Source organism: Chlorocebus sabaeus, chromosome 23, assembly GCF_047675955.1.
Source record: "Chlorocebus sabaeus isolate Y175 chromosome 23, mChlSab1.0.hap1, whole genome shotgun sequence".
NCBI classification, from domain to species: domain Eukaryota; kingdom Metazoa; phylum Chordata; class Mammalia; order Primates; family Cercopithecidae; genus Chlorocebus; species Chlorocebus sabaeus.
This window is the reverse complement of record NC_132926.1, coordinates 55,175,638-55,202,029: the sequence shown is the minus strand read 5'-3', so window position 1 is coordinate 55,202,029 and position 26,392 is coordinate 55,175,638. Positions and strand designations below refer to the sequence as shown.

The following is a 26,392-nucleotide window of genomic DNA, read 5'->3' as shown; positions in this document are numbered from 1 at the left end:
TCGAAATAAATATTTAATACTCATGACAGAGTGTTCTTTCATTTTTTATTCAAGACACATTTTTGTGGAACAGGTACTATATGCCAGGTCTTGAATCAGATGCTGGGAATAGAGAGATGGGATACTCAGTCCCCATTATCAAGTTACTTGCAGTCTAGTGGGGAAGACAGAAAACCAACACTACAGGATTGTGCTACTGTAAGTGCAGTATACTAATAAAATGTATCAAGTGGGGGCCGGGTGCGGTGGCTCAAGCCTGTAATCCCAGCACTTTGGGAGGCCGAGACGGGCGGATCACGAGGTCAGGAGATCGAGACCATCCTGGCTAACACGGTGAAACCCCGTCTCTACTAAAAAATACAAAAAACTAGCCGGGCGAGGTGGCGGGCGCCTGTAGTCCCCGCTACTCAGGAGGCTGAGGCAGGAGAATGGCGTGAACCCGGGAGGCGGAGCTTGCAGTGAGCTGAGATCCGGCCACTGCACTCCAGCCCGGGCTACAGAGCAAGACTCCGTCTCAAAAAAAAAAAAAAAAAAAAAAAAAAATGTATCAAGTGCTATGACACCAGTATCCAGGTGTTGCTGTGGAGCAACAAGGACTGCTACCTAAGGCAGGCTAGGAGCCTTGTGAAATTTTGAAAGACATACCAGGGGAATCTGAGCTAAGTGTTGGGAGGTAAGTAGGCGTTTGCTTCTAAATGAAAAATGTTAGGAGAGTGAGTTGTCCTGAATGTCAAATAATTCATATAACTGGAGCCATATATATGTGTGTATGTATATATACATATACATATATTTATATATATATATACACACACATAGATATTCTTTTTTTTTGAGACGGAGTTTCACTCCTGTTGCCCAGGCTGGAGTGCAATGGTATGGTCTCAGCTCACTGCAACCTCTACCTCCTGGGTTCAAGTGATTGTTTTGCCTCAGCCTCCCAAGTAGCTGGGATTACAGGCGCCTGCCACCACACCTGGCTAATTTTTGTATTTTTAGTAGAGATGGGGTTTCAGTATGTTTGCCAAACTGGTCGTGAACTCCTGACCTCAGGTGATCCACCCACCTCGGAGTGCTGGAGTGTTGGAGTGCTGGAGTGCTGGAGTGCTGGAGTGCAGGAGTGCAGGAGTGCAGTGGCGCAGTGGCGCAATCTCAGCTCACTGCAAGCTCCGCCTCCTGGGTTCATGCCATTCTCCTGCCTCAGCCTCAGCGTGGCCATTCTTCTGCCACGCCCACCACTACGCCCAGCCACTAATCCCAAAGTGCTAGGATTACAGGTGTGAGCCACTGCACCTGGCCTACTGGAGCCATATATATATGTAACATATGGGGTGGGGAAGGGGATTGCATTTTAAGTAATGAGTAGACCCAAGAGTTTAAGGCAGAATTGTGACGTGATCATTCTGGCTATGGTGTGGAGGGAAAAAAAGAGGAGAGGTACAAACAGTAGTAAGAACACTTGGGGAGTAACAAGGCAGCCCTTGAACTGAGGCAGGTGGAAGAAAGGAGAGAAGGTGGATTTAAGAGATACTGAACATAAGGGACTAGGGAGAAGAGTCTAGGGTGACTGCTTCCATGCTTGGGTGCCTGGGTAGACAATATTGCTCTTAACCGAAATTGGTGGAGAAGGAACAGGTTTGGAGGACTCTAAGTCAGTGAATTAGTGGTGTTTGCCAGACTTTAGGTAGCAATGTCAGTTGGCAATTTGAAGTACTCAAGAGATATGGAAAACACGTGCATAGGAGGACTGGTTAGAGAAAGGAAAACCCACAGTGGGGATGATAAGTAATAAAGAGGTGAGGCCGGGCGTGGTGGCTCATGTCTGTAATCCCAGCACTTTGGGAGGCTGAGCGTATAGATCACTTGAGGCCAGGAGTTTGAGACCAGCGTGGGCAACATGGCGAAACCCTGTCTCTACTAAAAATACATAAATTAGCCAGGCGTCGTAGCGCATGCCTTTAATCTCAACTACTGTGGAGGCTGAGGTAGGAGAATCACTTGAACCTGGGAGGCAGAGGTTGCAGTGGGAGGAGGTTGCAGTGAGCTGAGATTGTGCATCTGCACTCCAGCCTGGGTGACAGAGGGACACTTCGTCTTTTTTTTTTGTTTTGTTTTGAGACGGAGTCTGGCTCTGTCGCCCAGGCTGGAGTGCAGTGGCCGGATCTCAGCTCACTGCAAGCTCCGCCTCCCAGGTTTACGCCATTCTCCTGCCTCAGCCTCCCGAGTAGCTGGGACTACAGGCGCCCGCCACGTCGCCCGGCTAGGTTTTTGTATTTTTTTTAGTAGAAACGGGGTTTCAACGTGTTAGCCAGGATAGTCTCGATCTCCTGACCTCGTGATCCGCCCATCTCGGCCTCCCAAAGTGCTGGGATTACAGGCTTGAGCCACAGCTCCCGGCCTGACACTTCGTCTTAAAAGGTGAGAAAAGAGAGTTGAGTCATGGAACAAGAGTTTTTTGTTTGACGAAGCCTAAAAATCATCCGTTGTCATTGGTGTCTTTGGTGCCTTAGGTGATTGTTGACTGAGAGGAGAGCCTTTGGTTAATAGAGGAAACCCCTGGCCATAATTAAAGGGAGAGTGAGAGGAAAAAGATTATGAGTTTAGAACACTTGTTCAAGAGTGTTGGCAGTGAAGGGAAGGATACATGGGTTTTTTTGTTTGTTTGTTTGTTTTTTGAGACAAGGTCTCGTTCTGTGGCCCGTGCTGGATTGCAGCGGTGCATGGTTCACTATAACCTGGACTTCCCCAGGCTCAAGTGATCCTCCCACCTCAGCCTCTGGAGTAGCTGGGACTACAGGCACACGCCACCACACCTGGCTAATTTTTTGTGGGGAGAGGGTTTTGCCATGTTTCCCAGGCTGGTCTTGAACTTTGAGCTCAAGCAATCTGCCTGCCTTGGCCTCTCAAAGTGTTGGGATTACAGGTGTGAGCCACCATGTCTGGCAGGAAGGAGGCATTCTTAAGGGTCAATTTAAACTAGATTCTTACTCAGTGTTTATGTAACAAAACACTGGGCAGGGGACCAGAACTCTTATCCGTCTAAGATTCTGTACTAAAATGTGATCATTTCACCCCCTTTGGTTAAAACAGTAGCTTCTAGGGTAAAGACTAAGACCCTACTAATAGTAGGGTGACCATATAATTTAGCATCTAAATTGGGATACTTTTGTGTGTGAAAGAGGGAGCTGTTAATAATTATGCAGTAACAGCTCGCATAAACGGAACTTGTCCTGGGCAATCTGGGACATATTTGCCCAGGTTATCCTACCTAAAAGTTCTTTCCCTGCATGGGCTGGCCCCCGTCTGACCCTCCAGCTTCATCTCATACCACAGTTGAACTTGTTTACACCTCTTTAGCCATGAAATCCTTTATTCAGTCCCTTTTACTGTGCTCCTCTTAAAATAGGGCCTTTGCATTTGGGGTTTCCTTCGGATATTTTTTTTTTTTGAGAGTGAGTATTGGCTGTGTCTCCTTGGCTGGCGTTCAGTGGTGTGACCTTGGCTCTCTGCAACCTCCGCCTTCCAGGTTCAAGTGATTCTCCTGCCTCAGCCTCCTGAGTCGCTGGGATTACAGGCACCTGCACTACACCCAGCTAATTTTTTTTTGTATTTTTAGTAGAGATGGGGTTTCACCATGCTGGCCAGGACTGGTCTTGAACTCTTGACCTCAAGTAATCCACCTGCCTTGGCCTCCCAAAGTGCTGGGATTACAGGCATGAGCCATCGCATCCGGCCTCCTTTGTTTGGATTTCCGTCATCATTGGGTTACTTATCCCTCAGGTTTCCTCTCAATATTCATTTCTTTAGAGATGTCTTCCCTGACTTCCCTGATTCAGAGTTTTCTAATATGTATGTACCTTGGGAAAAAAACCAAAACCTATAACTTTCTAGCAGTGGTTGTGTGTGTGTGTGTGTGTGTGTGTACACATAATTTAAGGACTCAAGAGTTTTCCAAGACTGCTCATGAGAAGAATTACTTTCAGCTATTTTCAGTGCTCCTTTGCTATTTATTCTTGTATCTAGATGATAGTGCGACAGTGTTGCCTTTGTACTATGGACAGCAAGGAATTGAGCTCTTTTATTCTATTGTCTTCATAACACATTTTTCTTCTTATCCTCCCAATAGTCATATATTACATTTTAGTTTAGGTCAGTGTTTGGTATCTAAAGTATTGATTCAGTGTGTTCTGAAACAAATACTTCTATAATTAGCTCATATGTGACAGGTAAATAGAGAGATGATATTATTGTAATTGGAAGTTGTATTGCATTATATGTGCCTTGTCCTAGTAAATCCTAGTAAAGGTGAGCCAGAATAGCTAGAGTATAGTATTAATCTTCAGAAGGAAAGACGATCCTCAGCTCTGCTTTCACCTCTGTTTTAAGAAAATTAAAAGTGAGTGCCCGTGCCCAGGGTTCTGTCCCCCAGAGAAGTACACCTCTAGCTTTGCTTTTGTAGCCAGTCTTATTCTTGTGTTCAGAGCTCTGTTTCTCTATTGTCTAAATTTTTCCAAACCAGCATTTCCACTCTGTTGTTTTTGTGCATTTTATTTTTTATTTTATTTTATTTTGAGACGGAGTCTTGCTCTGTCACCCAGGCTGGAGTGCAGTGGCGTGATCTTGGCTTACTGCAACCTCCACCTCCTGGGTTCAAGCGATTCTCTGGCCTCAGCTTCCTGAGTAACTGGGATTACAGGCATGCGCCACCATGCCCGGCTAATTTTGTATTTTTAGTAGAGACGGGGGTTTCACCATGTTGGCCTGAACTCCTGACCTCAAGTGATCCACCTGGCTCGGCCTCCCAAAGTGCTGGGATTACAGGTGTGAGGCACTGTGCCCGGCCTTTTTTTGTGTATTTTAAAACATCTTTTGACGCAGCTCTAGCCACACTAAACTGACTGCCTGGGCTGTCCAGATTACCTCCTGGGATACTAATTCTTTTTTTTTTTTTTTTTTTTTTTTTTAGCAGAGACGGGGTTTCTCCGTGTTGGTCAGGCTGGTCTCGAACTCCTGACCTCGGGTGATCCACCCACCTCGGTCCCCCAAAGTGCTGGGATTATAGGCGTGAGCCACTGCCCGGCCGAAATACTAATTCTTTGTTATTGCTGGTGCTCTGTTTCAGAGTGCATAGGTTTTGAGTGATCTATTTATTTCAACATTATTTTTTCTACTTGCTCTGTTATTTTTATTTTTATTTTATTTTATTTTGAGACGGAGTTTCGCCCTTGTTGCCCAGGCTGGAGTGCAATGGTGCAATCTTGGCTTACCGCAACCTCTACCTCCTGGGTTCAAGCGATTCTCCTGCCTCAGCCTCCCGAGTAGCTGGGATTACAGTCATGTGCCACCACACCCGGCTAATTTTATATTTTTAGTAGAGATGGGATTTCTCCATGTTAGGCTGATCTCGAACTCCTGACCTCAGATGATCCGCCTGCCTCAGCCTCCTACAGTGTTGGGATTACAGACATGAGCCACTGTGCCCGGCCTTATTTTATTTTATTTTATTTTTGAGACAGTCTTGCTCTGTTGCCCAGACTGGAGTGTAGTGAGTGGTGTGATCTCTGCTCACTATAACCTCCACCTCGCAGGTTCAAGTGATTCTTGTGCTTCAGCCGCTCCAGTAGCTGGGATTACAGGCGTGCACCACCACGCCCTGCAAATTTTTGTATTTTTAGTAGAGGTGGGTTTTGCCATGTTGGCCAGGCTGATCTCGAACTCCTGACCTCACATGATCTGCCTGCCTCAGCCTCCAGAAGTGATGGGATTACAGATATGAGCCACCACATCTGGTCTGCTGTGTTATTTTAAATCTGTACAGAATGCAAGAGTTGTCAGAAGCACATATGTTATAGCAGAAATACTTATAAATACAGTCCCCAGCAAAACTCAGTCATATACTGTGATTAGTTTTTCTTCCCTATCACACCTTTTGATCACCTGTAAAAGTAGTGTTTTTTCCCACTTTTTTTTTTTGTATAATTATATAGCGTCTATGCCAGTTGTTAAAACATCAAATCATTTAGGATCATTTTTTAAATTAATTTTATCTCATTAAATAAATAATTACCTTTGGATACCTTATGTTTTTTTCCAGTCTAGTTGTATTGTATAAGCATTGATAGTTTGGGTATAGAATTCTAGGTGATAAATGCTATTTTCTTAGACTTTTGAAGGCATGTTTTGGCTGAGGCGGGTGAATCACCTGAGGTCAGGAGTTCATGGTGAAAGAGAGAGAGAGAGAGAGAGAGAGAGAGAGAGAGAGAGGAGAAAGAGAGAGAGAAAGAGAAAGAAAATGAAGCCATGTTCTTTAGTTTTCTAGCTCTCATTGGCTACAGAAGTAATGATGAGTGAAAAATTTAAAAGCTTGTAGGATCTTCTTTTGGTCCGGTTCTAAAATTTCACAGGGATGTTCCTTGTTGTAGATCTCTTTTCATCCATTGTGTTGATCATGTGATTAATTCTTTTGATCTTGAAATTTATGTCCTTCAGTTGTTGGAAATTTTCTTGAATTATTTCCTTCTCTTTTATTACCATATGAAACTCCTGTTACTCAAATGTTGGATCTCTTACCAAATCCTTTGGTTTTCCCTTTTTTAAAAAGTATTTAAAAAAATATTTTAAAAAATATTTTTTCTCTACTAAGAGATGTTCTCAATTTTGTTTTCCAATTTTTGCTATTGTATTTTAAATTTCTAATGGCTTCTTTTTATTCTCTTTCTCTCTCTCTCTTTATTTAAAGATAGGGTGTTACCCTTGCCCAGGCTGGAGTGCAGTGGCATGATCTTGGCTCACTACAGCCTCAACCTCCTAGGCTCAAGTGATCCTCTCACCTCAGCCTCTGGAGTAGTTGGGACTAAAGGTGTGTGCCACTACACCCAGCTAATTTTTTGATTTTTTTCACAGAGACAAGGTCTTACTATGTTACTGGTCTCAAACTCCTGAGCTCAAGTAGTCCTTCTGCCTCAGCCTCCCAAAGTGTTGGGATTACAGGTGTGAACCATCGTGCCTAGCCTTTTTTATTCCCTTGATGTCTCTTTTTTTGTTTTTGAGTCTGGGTCTTGCTGTGTTGCCCAGGCTGGAGTGCAGTGGCGCGATCTCGGCTCACTGCAACCTCTGCCTCTGCGTTCAGGTGATTCTCATGCCCCAGCCTCCCAGGCAGCTGGGATTACAGGTGCCCGCCATGACACCAGGCTGATTTTCATATTTTTAGTAGAGACGGGGTTTCACCATGTTGGTCAGGCTGTTCTCGAACTCCTGACCTCAAGTGATCCGCCTATCGCTGCCTCCCAAAGTGCTGGGTTAACAGGTGTGAGCCACTGCACCTAGCCTATTCTCTTGATAGCTCTATAGCATTGTTTTCGTCTAAATTTGATGGATTTGGTACTTTTTTTTTTTTTTTGAGATGGAGTCTTACTCTGTCGCCCAAACTGGAGTGCAGTGGCATGATCCCAGCTCACTGCAACCTCCACCTCCTGTGTTTAAGCGATTCTCCTGCCTCAGCCTCCTGAGTAGCTGGGATTACAGATGCGTGCCATTATGCCTGGCTAACTTTTGTATTTTTAGTAGAGATGGGGTTTTGCCATGTTGACCAGGCTGGTCTTGAACTCCTGACCTCAGGTGATTCGCCTGCCTCCCAAAGTGCTGGGATTACAGGCGTGAGCCACTGTGCCTGGTGAATTTGATACTTTCTCTTATCCTTGCAGAAGTCTTCATTGTCCTTCATAACCCCTCTTTGCTAAGTTAATTTCTTTTTCTGTTCAGGTCTTTGTGTCATCACTCAGTGCAGGGAACAGAAAGCACTAGGGTTTTTTTTTTTAGATGGAGTTTCACTCTTGTTGCCCAGGCTGGAGTGCAACGGCGCAATCTCAGCTCACCGCAACCTCTACCTCCCAGGTTCAAGCGATTCTCCTGTCTCAGCCTCCCTGGTAGCTGGGATTACAGGCATGTGTCACCATACCCAGCCAATTTGTGTTTTTAGTAGAGATGAGGTTTCTCCATGTTGGTCAGGCTGGTCTCAAACTCCCAACCTCAGGCGATCCACCTGCCTTGGCCTCCCAAAGTGCTGAGATTACAGGCATGAGCCACTGCGCCTGGCAACACTTGGGAATTTTAAGCAGAAAGGGAAACAATATGAGATTTAGGTGCTTAGAAACTATTTTTAGAGAGGCTGGGGGAGCAGTAATGATGCTCAGAACGTTGTAGAACTGACCTTCTTTGGGAGTTTTTATGTGTGAGGCCACCAATGGAACCAGTGAACTGTTTTAAAAACAGTATATAGCTACTATTCAGGACCAGGAAGCTGCCACTTCTATTGCTTTAGGAATAGCTGCCTTATAACACCCAGCAAACTGGAGAATGGATATTGGAACACTGTTTCAGAAATATTTTACACCCAGGTCAGTGCCTAGCACATTGTGGATGAGTGACAAAGGTAGTGGTTATTGGTTTTTCTTTTTCTTTTTAAATGAATCAGTCATTTTAATTAAGACTTAATCTGTAAGAGTCTGCTCCACACTCCTGTGCCTGTTTATGTTACAGTGAATTTTTTGTTTGTTTCAAAGAAGTGATTTTGTGGTCCAGTTTCAATCTCATTTAGCATTTTTCCTAATTTTACCTGAGTTTCAGCTAGGGTTTGCCTGAGTCTGATTAGGTTGTTGCTAATTCATTGACAGATTAGTTTATTCAGTGAGTAGCAGTGTTATTGACACTGGAAACTATCCTTTGTAGCTTTGAGTTTATGCAAAAGCATAAACTCTTAGTCTTTTTGTATATGCCAGAGGAGACCCTTGTTGATAGAAATTGTCATCACAAGGCCGGGCATGGTGACTCACGCCTATAATCCTAGCACTTTGGGAGGCTGAGACGGGCAGATCACCTGAGGTCAGGGGTTCAAGACCAGCCTGGCCACCATGGTGAAACCCCGTCTCTACTAAAAATACCAAAAATCAGCTAGGTGTAGTGGCAAACGCCTGTAATCCCAGTTACTCAGGAGGCTGAGACAGCAGAATCACTGGAACCCAGGAGGCGGAGGTTGCTGAGATCGCACCATTGCACTGTGGCCTGGGCAACAGGAGTGAAACTCCATCTCGAGAGAGAGAAAGAGAGGGAGGGAGGGAAAAGAAAAGAGAAAAGAAGAAAAGAGAAATAAATTGTGATCATAAGACCTTCTAGAGTTTTTGTGTAATTTTTTTTTGAGATGGAATCTCGCTTTGTTGTGCACGCTGGAGTGCAATGGAGTGAGCTTGACTCACTGCTACCCTATCTCCCGGGTTCAAGCGATTCTCCTGCCTCAGCCTCCCGAGTAGCTGGGATTACAGGCATGAGCTGCCATGCCCAGCTAATTTTTGTGTTTTTAGTAGAGACGGGGTTTCACCATGTTGACCAGGCTGGTCTCTAACTCCTGACGTTAGGTGATCTGCCCGCCTTGGCCCCCTAAAGTGCTGGGATTACAGGAAAGAACCACCGTGCCTGGCCGAGTTTTTGTGTATTAAGTTATATTAATTTTAATTTTGGGGAAGTTCATTACTTTTCCTTAGGAAAAATACTGTGGATCACATCCTTTTTCCCTTTGGAAGGGACGTTAACATGAGGACAGTGTTGAAGCTGATGAGTGACTGTTGGAGCAAATGCATGCTTGACATGTAGTTTGAGCCTGTTATGAAATAAAATTACCAAGTTTTAGGACAAGGTTTTTATGTGGGCATATTTTACTTTAAATTGAAAATAAGGTTTATTTTTTTCTCTAAAGGTCTGGAGCATGGCTAGATGATAAAAGACATGGCATATTGATGCTGAGCTCTGGGTGTGAAGAGATCCCCAGACACGGATTTGTGTGATAGTCACTTGAATACTGCACTATAGTGGTGTTGAGTTGCTACCAGACAGCTGTTCAGAAGAACCTTACAGTATATGAAAGCAGGAACAGAGCCTAGCCAGCTGGGCTAATTGGCTTGGCTCTCTATATACAGTGGGTCTGTTTTAAGGGATTTAAAAATCCTTGTTTTGTGGCTTTGATTAGAAATAACAGTTTTGTATAGAATGATTTCTGTTAGCTGATTACACTTAAAAAACTAAATGGCTTTTCTCTTTCATCTCCTATAATATATTTGTTTTTCTGAATAAGCATGGGCCTGAAGTGAAATGTTAGGGATAGGTACTGATGCACACTGACCGAGAGAATGTTAACAGGTGGGCAGTAATTTGCCATTACCCAAATTAATTAAAACTATTCTGTAATGAGCTTCAGATTATGTTGTATTTGTCCCTGCAAGTTTACTTATTGATTTGTTTCACACTAATTCTTTGTTCCCTGTTTAAGTGTACAGTCTTAATTTTTTCAAGTGTTTATGGTTGGAATATGCTTACTAATTCCCTTTCCTTTTTTTTTTTTTTTTTAAGATAAGGATCTTGCTCTGTTGCCCAGAGCGATAGTGGCTGGAGTGCAGTGGCACGACCATAGCTCACTGCAGCCTTAACCTCCCTGGCCCAAGCAATCTTCCCATCTCAATCTCTCTAGTAGCTGGGACTACAGCCGCAGGCCACTACACCCAGCTAATTTTTGTATTCTTTGTAGAAGTGGTGTTTCACCATGTTGCCCGGGGTGGTCTTGAAGTCCTGGACTCAAGCATTCTGTCCATTTTGGCCTCCAAAAGTGCTAGGATTACAGACATGAACCACCGGGCCTGGTCCCCTATTTCATTTTCAAGTAGTTATTGTTACTGCAGGCCTGGAATGACTTTCTGCATGTTATGTGTATGGTTTGAGTTTTAGAGATTATAGAAGCATCCGTTATTAATATTTTTTTCTTCTTGGAAGAGACATGATATTTTATATAGGATGAAAAAAGAGAAGTTGTGTGTGTCTGTGTGTGTGATTTTTTTTCCTTCCTGGGAATGACATGATACATTTTACATAGGATGAAAAAAGAGAAGTTGTGTGTGTGTGTGCGTGTGCACTTGTGACCTTTACCAAAATAGTCATTATCTGAATTTTCTGTGTAGAAGATGTAGGAATAATAAGTCATGGGCCTTGCCCTGAAAGGGTTTTCAGTCTCTTGAGGTAGCTCAGCACGTCCTCAAGTAAGGGATTTGTATGATCAATACACTGTAAGTGCTGTATATGCAAGAGGTAGAGATAGTAGTCAATTCTTCTCTCTTTATTAGCCACTTTATGAAGTGTTGACTTTTTCACTGTTAATATTGTGGCCTAAGGAGGAAGAGGAAAAACATGAACGCAGGACAATTTGTTTGTGGAGTTAAAGGGCTCACGATGTAAGGACAGCTGCAAGAACTGTCTGCCCTGAGCTCCCAGTGCAGGTAGCCTCACAAGTCCCTTTTCATCAATTTACTTCAGCATCTGCAAGATAAGCCTTTATGCCACCTAGACAGCTACACACATGTGTGGTGACATGGCCTAGTGCCTAACCCTGAGCAGTAAAGATACTGAGGGTCCAGAAGAAGGAAGGGAAAAATGAAAAAATGCACTTAGCTGGGACCCTGTCTTATTTATTTATCTTTCTGTTTCTGGTAGTACATAGTAGATACTCAGTATTGTCTGCTGAATTAAGTAAATATATCTCAAAATTAAGGACCTGGGCTGAGCCTCTCCCCCTGTCCCTAAACTCCTGTGCACTTGTGTATAAGAGTGCATATAAATGCCACTGTACATTTGTGTGGGTTAGAAAAAGCAAAAGTGTGTTCATAACCTCCTATGAGAAGAGACTATAAATTACTTTGCACCAAGGACGGTAGCTGACTCTTGAATTCTCTTCAGTGCCTGGTACAATGCCTGCCGCCCACCTGCTTGTGAAGGCTGTGGTGGCTTGCACAGGCATTGCAGGGCAGATCTAGATTGACTGTTTGGGTCTCAGAATAACCTTGGTCCTCTATAACAGAGGCTGAGTACTTATCTTTTCATGAGTTGTTACACTAAAGTAAAATTGTAAGTACTGCTTTCCTGTGGTTTGCTTCTTTCATTTTTTAACACAGAATTTTATTGAGTATTCCCACCCTATACCAGACATTGTCAAGCACTGAGGATCTGAAGGTAATCTCATTTTACCCACATTCCAGTGTAGGAGACAGACTTGGAATCTTAAATCTTAGAAAGATGTATGTACCATGCACCATATGAGAATGACGCACAAAGTGCTGTGGAGCCCAGAAAGGTAAATGACTTTTTTCTGCTAGGAGAGGTAAAGCAGGGAGCATTATAGAGGAAGGATGACATTTGTTCCATCCTTGGTCTTAGTTTTGAATGGCAGTTGGTTAGGAATTAGATGGAGTTAGGAGTGGGAATAGATGGCATGGAGCAGGGGAGAGTGAAGTCCCAGGCTCAGAAGGTCTTTAGCACTTAGACCTGAAGGGCTTTGTAGGGGGACATGCCATGCCATGCCATGCCAAGGAGCTTGAATATTGCTTGATGGTCAGGAGTTTTCAAACTGTTTTGCAGAAAACTAGGACTGTTGGGATGGGGATTGATGGGATACTGGACCCTACACTGTATCTTCTTTTGAGACGAAGTTTCACTCTTGTTGCCCAGGCTGGAGTGCAATGGCACAATCTCGGTTCGCCACAACCTCCGCCTCCCAGGTTCAAGCAATTCTCCTGCCTCAGCCTCCGGAGTAGCCGGGATTACAGGCATGTGCCATCATGCCTGGCTAATTTTTTATTTTTAGTAGAGACAGGGTTTCTCCATGTTGGTCAGGCTGGTCTCAAACTTCTGACCTCAGGTGGTCTGCCTGCCTCAACCTCCCAAAGTGTTGGGATTACAGGTGTGAGCCACTGCAGCTAGCATATATATATATATATATATATATATATATATATATTTTTTTTTTTTTTTTTTTTTTTGAGATAGGGCTTCACTCTCTCACCAAGGCTGGAGTGCAGTGGCACAATCAGGGCTCACTGCAGCCTCGACCTCCTGGGATCAAGTGATTCTCCCGCCTCAGCCCCTCTAGTAGCTGGGACTACAGACATGTGCTGCCACGCCTGGCTATTTTTTTTTATTTTTAGTATAGATGGGGTCTCACCATGTTGCCCAGGCTAGTCTCCCTTCCAAAGTGCTGGGATTATAGACGTGAGCCACGGCACTTTGCCAGGAAATAATTTATAACAGAACAATTTATATTTTCATAGAATAGTGTTTTACGTGACTAAGAACTTGACATAAAATGAACAGTGGAAGCATTAGTCTTGACTGAAATTAAAGCTCCTATGAAATTTCCACTGGCATCATTGGGTGGCCTTCGGGGTACCACAAGTAAATACTCTCTTCATCCCCTGTCCTTATCTTCTTTGGTTTTTATTTTTATGGAATAAATCACCATATTCTAGTCATCTGGGTATACTGCCTTGGATTAATTTTTGACTTCTTGTGTTTTCTGCACTTCACAAGATGTTGCCCACAGTATCTTTCACTTGGTAGTATGACATCCTGAGTTTTGAGCTGTTTGCTTATATTACCTATTTAAGTCTGTGAAGTCAAATAAACAAGAACGATACTGCATAAAATATGCCAATTTTACAGGTTGCTGCATACAATAACTTGTAAAGTTGACATGCTGTTTTATGCAGTATGATTCTTGCTGGACCATTTTGGTCCCTGGAAGGCACAGGTCATTCTCCTGCCATGAGGCAGCGTGACATTGAGAAGTACCACATTATGACCTGAGCTTTAAAAATTACTGTTTGTAATCGTTAAGTAATTAGTTTTGAGTCAGTAGCTTTTGTAAGTATTGTGTAATACTGCATTTAAAATACGGTTTCATTTTCAAGCATATGTATTGTGACATATATCCTAGCCCATATGGTAATTTTATAGTGGGACAAAATAGAGGCTCCTTCACAAGTGTCAGTTCATTCCTGTGGAGACCCAGCAGTAGTGTGAACTAGGCATTTTGATTGTAAATTATTACAGTATGGGATTTTTTTTTAACAGTTAATTTTTCCCTCTTCTAGACTAGTCTTCAGTTAAAGCCTGCCATCTTGTGGTGTTTTAAAGCATGAGATTTAAGCATGTGACATGACTGCTGAGCTTTTATGATGAGTAAAAAGTGAAAGCTATTAAATCTTTTCATATGTGATTGTCATTTGGCCAGTTTATTTCTTCACTTTATTTTAATATTACAATATTATTTTGAGATTTTTATTAAAGATTCCTCCTTTAGCCAGTCCTCAAACATCAGTAAGTAAAAGTATTCTTCTACAGTAGCAGTTTTTTTAGTTAAATCCTATTTCTCCAAGAAAAATACAATAGCAGTTTTAAGAACAGGTATTAATAATTTTGATATTATTATTATTTTTTTGAGACAGAGTCTCCGTCACCCGGACTGGAGTGCAGTGGTAACGATCTCGGCTCACTGCAACCTCTACCTACTGGGTTCAAGCAATTCTTCTGCCTCAGCCTCCCAAGTAGCAGGGATTACAGGCACGCCCCACTATGCCCTGCTAATTTTTGTGTTTTTTGTAGAGATGGGGCTTCACCATTTTGGCCAGGCTTGTCTCAAACTCCTGACCTCAGGTGATCCACTCGCCTCGGCCTTCCAAAGTACTGGGATTACAGGCATGGGCCACCATGCCTGGCAATAATTTTTGATATTATTAAGGCTTCTCTGTGTAACCACTGTTAACAATTATTTGGATGAGAGAAGTACTTTAAAATATAATTATTGGGCAAACTATATCTAAATGAACTATAATTTTATAATGTAGAACTCCATTTTAAAAAAAGTGATATTTAGACGCTGGGTGCAGTGGCTCATGCCTGTAATCCCAGCATCTTGGGAAGCTGAGGCCCGCGGATCACTTGAGGCCAGGGGTTGGAGACCAGCCTGGCCAAAATAGACAAACCCCATCTCTACTACAAATACAAAAAATTAGTTCGGTCTAGTACCACATGCCTGTAATCCCAGCTACTTGGGAGGCTGAGGCATGAGAATCACTTGAACCCAGGAGGCGGAGGTTGCAATGAGTGGAGACCAGCCCCACTGCACTCCAGCCTAGGTGACAGTGAGATGCCGTCTCAGAAAAAAAGTGATACTTAGAGAAAAAGAAACTTCAATTTGAACCTCAGCTTGTTTTTTGTTTTTAAGACTGAGTTTTGCTCTTGTTGCCCAGACTGGAGTGCAATGGGCACAATCTCGGCTCACCGCAACCACCTCCTCTTGGGTTCAAGTGATTTTCCTTCCTCAGCCCCCCTAGTAGCTGGGATTACAGGCATGCGCCACCACGCCTGCATGCCTTTTTTGTATTTTTAGTAGAGACGGAGTTTCTCCATGTTGGTCAGGCTGGTCTTGAACTCCCAACCTCAGGTGATGCACCTGCCTCGGCCTCCCAAAGTGCTGGGATTATAGGCGTGAGCCATCGTGCCCGACCTGTTTGTTGGTTTTTTTGAGACAGGGTCTCCCTCTGTCACCCAGGCTGCAGTACAGTGGCACGATCTCGGCTCACTGCAACCACCACCTGCGAAGTTCAAGTGATTCTCCTGCCTGAACCTCCCGAGTAGGTGGGACTACAGGCGCCACCATGCCCGGCTTAAATTTTTGTATTTTTTGGTAGAGTCGAGGTTTTACCACGTTAGTGAGGCTGGTCTTGAACTCCTGACCTCGAGTGATCCGCCAGCCTTGGCCTTCCAAAGTGCTGAGATGACAGGCATGAGCCACCCCTCCCAGCCCTGAACCTCAGTTTTTTGGTAGTTAGTTGTATAAACTGAAATAATTTTTATGCAAAATATTAGGGAGGCCATTATTTATTGTTACCTCTATGTAACAAAATGGGAGGTACTTGCAAGCTTGGGGTCAATTAGTTCTTATTAATATCAAGGAAGTTTCAGTATCATGCATTGAGTTATAAAATTACTTTTTAGAATAACATTTTCTTCTCATTTAGTGTAATTTAATTTTCTTTCTTTTTTTTTTTTTTTTTTTTTTTTTGAGACTGGGTCTTGGTCTACTGCCCAGGCTGCAGTACAGTTGTACAATCATGACTCACTGCAGCCTCAACCTCCTGGGCTCAAGCGATGTTCCCACCTGAGCCTCCCGAGTAGCTGGGACTACAGGTGTGTGCCACTGTGCCGGGCTGTTTTTTTTGTGTGTGTGTAGAGTCAGGGTCTTGCTATGTTGCCTAGTCTGATCTTGAATTCCTGCTTTCAAGCGATCCTCCCTCATCGGCCTCTCAAAGTGTTGTGATTACAGATGTAAGCCACTGTGCCTAGCATGATATCCTGACTTATAGTTCCTGTACGTTTTGGCTTATAATATGCTTTGTATTAAAAAATAATGAATTTGCATTTTTTCAAAAATATTCTGTGTTAGTGTGCCTCTTTATAGAACAAGAGGGATGTGTAGTCTCACTCAGGGACAAGCAGGATTCTGGTACATTAGTCTTTATATGGACGTCTTTGACCCATAGTCATTAGTAATCACGTGACATTGAAAGAGAATGTTAGCCAACAAAAACTCTACATCCAATGCCTGTTAATCGCTTCTCTAATTTTGATAGGTGATGGGAGCCTTTATTTAAACTACTTATTTTGTTTGTCCCTTCAGCAGAGAGGGAGAAGACCTCAAGTCATCAGTATGGTTTGATATCTTATGCTTTTAAAATCTATTCCAGCTATGCTAAGAAAGAATCTGATCTTAATGGCGCCCAGATCAAACTTCGAGAATATGAAGCAGCACTGAATTCTAAAGATGCAGCTCTTGCTACTGCACTTGGTGACAAAAAAAGTTTAGAGGGAGATTTGGAGGATCTGAAGGATCAGATTGCCCAGGTAAGGTCAAGCCTACTCTTGAGCCATATGTGGCAGGTTAATTGCCTCATCTGCCTTAAGCCATAGTTTATTTGATTGATTGATTTTCAAATGTATTTTCTTTTTGAAATTTTATTTATTTCTTTTCTGATGGTTTACTTGAAGAAAAGTCTTGAGGTAGCTAACATGCAAAACATTGTCACCTCTCAGGCGTTATATCTGGATTGTCCAGATCTTGTGGCTCCTTTCTTCTTCCCTATTGTACGCACACTCGTTCTGTCTCTGCTGTCAAAGCCTATTTTGTTAGGAAATAAGTAAGAAAAGAGATGCCATAATGCTGCTGTCCACACAGGAAAAAGTGAAAGTAGTTAGCTAAAATAACTAGTTTGATTTTTGAAATGTGAGTGAGTCATACGTCTCTGTTCTGTTCCCTGTTGCCAATTAACAATTTGACGGGTGATTTGGTATGATACTCTGTGGGTGGGGCCAGCAGATGAACACCCAGTTCTGTGATAAATATTAAAATTAAGTAATTATACATTGATAAATTTATAGGAATTTTAACACTTGATTTGATCCATAGATATCTTAAGTTCATTATTAAATGATTGCCATGTAATTTTTATCACAATTCTTTTTCCTTGTAATAGTTGGAAGCCTCCTTAGCTGCTGCCAAAAAACAGTTAGCAGATGAAACTTTACTGAAAGTGGATTTGGAGAATCGTTGTCAGAGCCTTACTGAGGACTTGGAGTTTCGCAAAAACATGTATGAAGAGGTAACTATATATAATTTTACTTTGTAAAGGAATGGAGGGGTTCTAGAATGACTTTGTCATAGCTAAACATGTAATTATATTTTCTTTATGATTTCTTTGCCACAAAAATATATCAAATAAAGAAATAAGGCCAGGTGCGGTGGCTCATGCCTGTAATCCCAGCACTTTGGGAGGCTGAGGCGGGCGGATCACAAGGTCGGGAGATCGAGACCATCCTGGCTAACACAGTGAAACTTCGTCCCTACTAAAAATACAAAGAAATTAGCCGGGTGTGTTGGCATGCGCCTGTAGTCCCAGCTACTCAGGAGGCTGAGGCAGGAGAATGGTGTGAACCTGCGAGGCAGAGCTTGCAGTGAGCTGAGATTGTGCCACTGCACTCCAGCCTGGGCAACAGAGCCAGACTCTGTCTCAAAAAAAAAAGAAAAGAAAAGAAAAGAGATAATAAAGTTTGGGATGGGGAGAAATTTTGCAGGTAGATTATTCAAGCTACTGCTGCTAAAAGACCACATTTAAGAACTCAAGCTGTTACTGTAAACAGGTGTGATTTCACTTCATCTTATTTATTTATTTTTTTGTTTTTTGTTTTTTTTTGAGACGGAGTCTCGCTCTGCCGCCAGGCTGGAGTACAGTGGTATGATCTCGGCACACTTCAACTTCTGCCTCCCGGGTTCAAGCGGTTCTCCTGCCTCAGCCTCCCGAGTAGCTAGGACTACAGGCATGCGCCACCACGCCCAGCTAATTTTTGTATTTTTAGTAGAGACGGAGGTTTCACCATGTTGATCAGGATGGTCTCGACCTCCCAAAGTGTTGGGATTACAGGCGTGAGCCACCGCGTCCAGCCTCACTTCATCTTAACTTATAAAGGCTTGGTCACAGCAGCTAATTACTGTCAACATGTTTAAGCATTAGTTATCTATTCCTGCCTAACAAATTATTTCCAAAGTTCATCAACCTAAAACCAGAGACTTGTATTAATTTCTCAGTTCCTGAAGGTCAGAAATCAGAGCTGCTAAACTGGGTGGTTCTGTTTCTGGGTCCCATGAAGTTGCAGTACAGCTTTTAACCTGGCCTGGAGGAATGGCATCTGAGCTCATTCACAGGGCTGTGGGCAGGACGTGTCAGTTCCTCACCTCATGGTCTTCTCCATAGGGCTGCTCATGATATGGCCCCCCTAAGGGTCAGTGATAAGAAAGAGAGAGAGAGGGAGGGAGGGAGGGAGAGATGGAGCGAGCAAGCGAGAGAGAGAGAAACACGAGAACATCAATATATGCTACCAGCTACCAAGGCAGAAGCCACATTGTCTTCTATAAGCTAATCACAGAGGTTATATACCATCACTTTTGCCTTCTCCTATGGCTCACATCTGGAAATGTGGCTACTCAGCATTTATAGGTGTGTTAATTTTTTTTTTTTTTTTTGAGACGGAGTGCCGCTCTGTCGCCCAGGCTGGAGTGCAGTGGTGTGATCTCGGCTCACTGCAGCCTCTGCCTCCCGGGTTCAAACTGTTCTCCTGCCTTAGCCCCCCAGTAGCTGGGACTACAGGTGCATGCCACCACTCTCTGCTAATTTTTTGTATTTTTTTTTTTTTTTTTGAGACGGAGTCTCGCTCTGTTGCCCAGGCTGGAGTGCAGTGGCCGGATCTCAGCTCACTGCAAGCTCCGTCTCCCGGGTTTACGCCATTCTCCTGGCTCAGCCTCCCGAGTAGCTGGGACTACAGGCACCCGCCACCTCGCCCGGCTAGTTTTTTGTATTTTTTAGTAAAAATGGAGTTTCACCGTTTTAGCCAGGATGGTCTCGATCTCCTGACCTCGTGATCCACCCGTCTCGGCCTCCCAAAGTGCTGGGATTACAGGCTTGAGCCACTGCGCCCGGCCTAATTTTTTGTATTTTTAATAGAGACTAGGTTTCAACATGTTAGCCAGGATGGTCTTGATCTCCTGACGTTGTGATCGGCCCACCTCGGCCTCCCACAGTTCTGGGATTACAGGCATGAGCCACCGTGCCTGGCCCACTCATGTGGAAATCTTAAAATATCAGTTACAAGCCTTAACTGCTGTGGTCAAGGGACAGGGGCAAAACTGTTGTCAAACAAATAAGTAATAAAATTGAGGAAAGGGGAATGTATATTTCATGAAAATTGGAGTGGGTTGGAATCAACTCATGGGGGAAAACATGCTGTTAATCTGCTAGGCTTAATGTTTTTAGAAGTAGTGTAATTTTGAAAACAGTCACTAATAATAAAATAGGAATTCATTGTAGCAGTTAGCGAACCATTTTTTTATTTGGAGGAAAAATAATAGAAATCTGATTATTTTTTAAAATGACAAGCTTTAAACAAAATAGGTATTAGTACAAGGTACACCAGACAAGCAGTCAGACCTTGGACAACTCTTAGCATCAGTTTCTTATTTAAAATGAAATACTGATACTGCTATTTTTTTCTTCAAGGAGTGGTGAGGATCACAGTGGAATACTGTGTGTGAAAACTCTTTGGATACTGTAGCAAGTGCTGTCGTGTAATTGTTAGTAGTGTTGCTTTGTGAAAGCAGATATTTTTATATTGAGTTCAGATTGACTTGCATTTTTGTTTTGTTTTGTAAAAATTGTGATTTATCATTATTTGTGTTGTGTGTAGACAACCAGAAGTAGGGTATTTTTTTCTTTGTAAGGTCACTGGTTCTATATAAAAAATAGCATCAGTAAAAAGTAATTTAATATTTTTAGAGTGTTTGCATAGCATCTTTGAATTTTTGGCTTTTGCCTTTTTGAGAATGGATGTTAAAACAGTCCTCTTAAATTTTTTTTTTTTTTTTTTTTTTTTTTTTTTTAAACTGCTTTTGGAGGCAGAGTCCTGCTCTCTTGCCCAGGCTGGAGTGCAGTGGTGTGATCTTGGCTCACTGCAACCTCCACCTCCTGGGTTCTAGCGATTCTCCTGCCTCAGTCTCTGGAGTAGCTGGGTCTACAGGCACGCGCCACCATGACCGGCTAAGTTTTGTATTTTTAGTAGAGACAGGGTTTCACCACATTGACCAGGTTGGTCTCGAACAGCTGAACTCAAGTGAGCTGCCTGCCTCGGCCTCCCAAAGTGCTGGGAATATAGGTGGGAGCCACCACACCCGGCCTTTTTTACTTTAAAAAAAAAATGTAAAAAAATTTTTTTGAGACAGAGTCTCACTCTGTTGCCCAGGCTGGAGTGCAGTGGTACGATCTTGGCGCCCTGCAACCTGTGCCTCCCGGATTCAAGTGATTCTTGTGCCTCAGCCTCATGAGTAGCTGGGATTACAGGTGCACACCCTCACAACTGGCTAACTTTTTTTTCCTCTTGTTTTTTAGTAAGTTGCACCATGTTGGCCAGTCTGGTCTCAAACTCCTGGCCTCAGGTGATCCACTTGCCTCAGCCTCCCAAAGTGCTGGGTTTACAGGTGTGAGCCACTACGCTGGCCTTAACTTTTTTTTTTTACATTCATGATATATATTCAGTAATAATATCTAACTTCCTTATTATGAACAGTTGGGGGAAAAAGGAAGGAGAAAGACAAAAGAGGAAGGAGGAGGTAGACAAAGAGCAACTATTAGCAGTTGCTCTCTTCAGTGTTTTCATGATTTAGGTATTATTTGCTTCATGAAATAGATGTGATCTCTGGGAGGGTGATATTAGAACCTTCCTGATTTTTCTGATTTTGTCAAGTGCATACTTCTGTGTAGTAGTTAAGAGAAAGACGAAGAAATGCACAGGAAAATACCTGCACTAACATATACAAACAGCAACTTTGGTGGGTTATACTTCCCTCTTGTGGCTTCTTCAGATAATGCCATTCTTTTTTTTTTTTTTTTTTTTTTTTGGAGACAGAGTCTAGCTCAGCTCCCCAGGCTGGAGTGCAATGATACGATCTTGGCTTACTGCAACCACTGTCTCCCGGATTCAAGTGATTCTCTCATCTCAGCCTCCCTAGTAGCTGGGATTACAGGCACTCTCCATCATGCCTGGCTAGTTTTTGTATTTTAGTAGAGATGGGGTTTTACCATATTGGCCAGGCTGGTCTTGAACTCCTGACCTCAGGTGATCTGACTGCCTCGGCCTCCCAAAGTGCTAGGATTACAGGCGTGAGCCACCACACTCAGCCTTCCATTCTGATTTTATTTAGACACTTCCTTAAAACAGAGTAAAGGATCATGACAACTACTTCTATTCTTTAACGGTAAATTTTTCATATATAAGTCAACTAATATTGTTAATAAGATCCTGTGTCACTTGATAATGATAGCTTAATACCAGCTTTTAAAGGAATCACGTAAATTAGCTTGTCCTGCCTATTATTATGTCTAAGAAAATAGTTTTATGGCTGGGCACGGTGGCTCACACGTGTAATCCCAGCACTTTGAGGGGCTGAGGCCGATGGATCACCTGAGGTCAGGAGTTTGAGACCAGTCTGGCCAACATGGGGAAATCTCATCTCTACTAAAAATACAAAAATTAGCCGGGCATGGTGGTACACACCTGTAATCCCAGTTACTAGGGAGGCTGAGGCAGGAGAATTGCTTGAACCCGGGAGGCGGAGGTTGTAGTGAGCTGAGATCACACCGCTGGGTGATAGAGTGATACTCCATCTCAAAAAAGAAAAGAAAAAAGAAAATAGTTTCATTACACATAAATCTTTATTTGAATTTATCATGACTGTTAACTTCCCATGTGCTGTTTTTTCAGAGATGTTCTTAAGATTATCAGTGAAACAATTTAGAAAAATAATTTTTGCTTAGTGTTTAGTATTGTTTACTGTCTATAAATCCTTGATTGCATGGTAGTTTCAGTAGGCCACCCAGGCCTTTCCTTGGCTTCAGAAAAATAAATAGCTCTGCTCCTCAAAAGGAATAGAAAGTTCCTAAGGCTTGAGATGCTACCACTTCTGTCATTAGTTCCATTTCAAAAATCTTCTGAACTGAAAACTAAGAGGCAAAAAAGTGTTTATTCAGATGACTGCCTGAGGACAAACAGGAGGAGGTTCGTGTGTGAAACTTCAGATGGCTGTGATGTCACTCAGATGTGTACCAGTGCAGCCATGGTAAGTAACTTGGCTTTATGTTTTTTGTTTCTTTTTTCCTCAGGAGATTAACGAGACCAGAAGGAAGCATGAAACGCGCTTGGTAGAGGTGGATTCTGGGCGTCAAATTGAGTATGAGTACAAGCTGGCTCAGGCCCTTCATGAGATGAGAGAGCAACATGATGCCCAAGTGAGGCTGTATAAGGAAGAGCTGGAGCAGACTTACCATGCCAAAGTGAGCACTCTTCAGAAGATTCTTTTGAACACTTAAAATCATTACTTCACAATTCCCATGATGAACATGGCTTGATGTTTATTTTTTTCTAGTTTTTAAAAATGATTCCCCTAGTCTCCATGAAATATATAGAAAATTGGCTTTTTCTAAAAAGTGCCGTTTCTATAAACCGAATGTTACTAAAAATTACTAGAAGAATGTAGAGTTGTTCCAATTTTATTAGAGGTAAGGTTTTGTCTTTTTGTCCCAAGCCATGTGAAATAACTTTCCTCTAATAAGTACTTACTGATCATGCTGTCCTACATACACATCCATGTAGTAGTGAATGAATGTCAGACTGCATTAGATCTTATTTTCATGTCATCATTGTGCGTAGATTGAGACTACCACACTTCGGGCCTTTTTACATAAGGGCCAAATGGAAAAGTCTCTGCTATTTCTTCCTCTGTCACTATTATTCACTTAAAAAAATATTGTAGAAACTTCCCACTTACATTAGCTGACCATGAAAGAATTCATAAAAATCACCAACAAGTACAGGCTTTCTCTGGTAAATGATTTTGCCTCATGTTTTAAATTTTATATGATTTGATTAAAAAGACTTTTTCGTGGCTGACTTAGAATAGTAGAGTCACGGAGTTATTGAAAATTTTCATTGCATGGCCTTAAACTGTTCATGTTGCTTTTTATCTGTTGTATGAAGTAGTAATTAGTGAAAGTGAAAGATCTTATTATAAGCAGTAACTTCAGTTGTATAACATTGAGCTAAACAGTGAAGGAGCTAAAGTAAGGATCAGTCACAGTCTGTGGCCTCACAGGGAGCCAGGGAGGAGACACACATACACAATAGTGTTATGGGATTTGTATTTTACTCAAGGAGCTATTTTTTTTTGCTTCTGAAAGGAAGCATTTCTATCTGGTTTGAATGAATCTATAAACTAGTATTTTCTGCTTGTTGGTTTATATACTATATTGGATTTGGTGGGTTAGGGATATGTGATGTTTCTTTTCTTTACAAACATCACCACAGTCGAGTTGCTACTACTCAGTCTCCTTATCAGTGTTATCTTAGACATTAAAGGTTTAATAGATGAAATATTGAAGTAATAAGCTTTGGGTAAAGGCCTAGGTATATTAGCATTCTTAAAGCTCGTTATTTAGGAAGTGACTCTAGAAGTCACACAGAATTACCATCATTCACACCATGTTAGCAAACTGCATCATGCTTTTCCTGTGTTTCATCAACCAGTTACCAGCAGGAGTTAGGTTTGAAATGCCTTGAGGTGAATCATGCTTCCTTATTTGTTTCAGTTCTAGATAAGACTGACTATGCTTTGCTTCTTCTTTTAGCTTGAGAATGCCAGACTGTCATCAGAGATGAATACTTCTACTGTCAACAGTGCCAGGGAAGAGCTGATGGAAAGCCGCATGAGAATTGAGAGTCTTTCATCCCAGCTTTCTAATCTACAGAAAGAGGTAAATAAGCATCTTGATGTAAGAAGTTAGACTTGAAGGCTACCTTCTCCATGGGCACCTATCTGCTTTGTTCGGGCTGATGTCACTCCTCCCTCTCTTTGTCACAGAGGATGGTGTCATCCTGCGCTTTGGTCTTCACAGTACTTTTCTAGATTTGTTCATTTTGCATTACATAAACATCCTTTGAGTAGATACTGTTGCTCCTAATTAGTAGATTACACAGGGCTAAGGGACTTGCCCTTGAGGAAGGAGCCTGTTAGTTTATTCACTGGACTTACCCTAGGACCTGGGTCTTCTGACCTGTCTAATAGCTTCATCTCTACAGAGTTATTCTCAACACATTCCTTTTTTATATCATTTGAAAACCAAAATGAAGAAAAACATGCAAAAATTCTTTGTGGGCGGTGAATGCTTTGTGTTTCTAGACAAATTGTGTAGTGCTTAAAGTATATAATAATTAGGATCCAGGAAAGTAGCTTTAATTTGCATATTCCAGTAAGAATTTAGTAACTCATTCATTCGTTGGTATGCCTAAGTGACAAATGGGATTATTGCTGACTGTGTTGCCTGGCTGCCTACCAGGGTGTGATGGTGTGCTTCAGGTGCTGCTTAAGCAGGCATGGATACTACTTCAGATCAATTTTAGCCTAGGGTGATGTCAGTGTGGACACAAAGTACATATACTCCATATACTGCATTCAGAATGATTCAGCAATTAACTTGTCACCTTAATTGTTTTGGAAATAACTTCAGCTTCTGTTTTCATCAAGGGAGAAAATCTTGTTTTGAATTTTCCACATGAGAATCAACTTTATTTTACTCTTGATTAGGCTTTTCTTCCTTCCTTTTTCTTTTTACCATTTTTAGTAAAATATTTTTCTAATTATAAAACTGATGACATCTATTGCAGGAACTTAGAAATAAAGCAGAAAATGGCTGGGCGCAGTGGCTCACGCCTGTGATCCCAGCACTTTGGGAGGCTGAGGCGGGCAGATCATGAGGTCAGGAGATCAAGACCATCCTGGCTAACACGGTGAAACCCTGACTCTACTAAAAATACAAACAATTAGCTGGGCATGGTGGCGGGCGCCTGTAGTCCTAGCTACTTGGGAGGCTGAGGCAGGAGAATAGCATGAACTTGGGAGGCAGAGCTTGCAGTGAGATGAGATTGCGCCACTGCACTGCAGCCTGGGCGACACAGCAAGACTCCGTCTCAAAAAAAAAAAAAATCAGAAAATGAGTCATATAAAATGGGGTGATATAAAATAATTTAGTTAACATAGGGGCTTTTACATTGCCTATCATGTGCTTTGTTACTTACAGCACAAATTTTTAAATTATTTTAAACCTATTTTGTGCTGATAGTGTTTTGAAAATTTTCATGTAATAGCAGAGCTGGGAGCACCTCTGAGTTCATGCCATGTAACCACAGATCTAGGTGAGTTTAATGACTTGCCCAGAGGCTGCAGACTGATAAATGGGTTTCTCTGCTGGTTCCCAGTTTTTCCTTTTATACCTCATTCTCTTCGAAGAAGATTTACTTTTAGAAATTTAACAGATAATCTTTTTTTCCATTGCACCCTCTGTCTTAGTCCTTTTGGGCTGCTATAACAAACTACTATTGGTAGCTTATAAACAACAGAAATGTCAGAAATTATTTTTCACAGTTTTGGAGGCTGGAAGTCCAAGATCAAGGCACTGGCAGATTGGGTATCTGCCTGGTGAGGGCTGTTGCCCGATTTATAGACGGTGCTTTCTTGCTCTGTCCTCACACGGTTGAAGAAGCACCCAATCCCAGTCACTTAGGGCTTTCCTCTCATGATCTAATCACCACTCAAAGGCCCCACCTCTTAATGTCATCACCTTGACGGTTAGGATTTAAACATGAAATTTATGGGAACACAAACACACAGACTGTATCACTGTATTTTTTTTTTTGAGATGGAATTTCGCTTTTGTTGCTCAGGCTGGAGTGTAATGGCGCAATCTCAGCTCACTGCAACCTCCGCCTCCTGGGTTCAAACAGTTCCCCTGCCTTAGCCTCCCTAGTAGCTGGGATTACCGGCATGTGCCAGCACACCCTGCTAATTTTGTATTTTTAGCAGAGATGGGAT

At 42.3% G+C, this 26,392-nt stretch overlaps 1 protein-coding gene across 1 annotated transcript in view; it reads left to right on the top strand.

Annotated features, from left to right (window-relative positions):
- The window catches only part of LMNB1 (lamin B1), a 58,326-nt gene that overhangs the window by 9,495 nt on the left and 22,439 nt on the right, over positions 1-26,392 (top strand). Inside the window, exons 2-5 of the mRNA XM_008014289.3 lie at positions 16,617-16,773; positions 17,403-17,528; positions 22,632-22,802; positions 24,153-24,278. Coding sequence (XP_008012480.1) covers positions 16,617-16,773; positions 17,403-17,528; positions 22,632-22,802; positions 24,153-24,278 — 580 coding nt within the window. The remainder of the gene's footprint in view (positions 1-16,616; positions 16,774-17,402; positions 17,529-22,631; positions 22,803-24,152; positions 24,279-26,392) is intronic.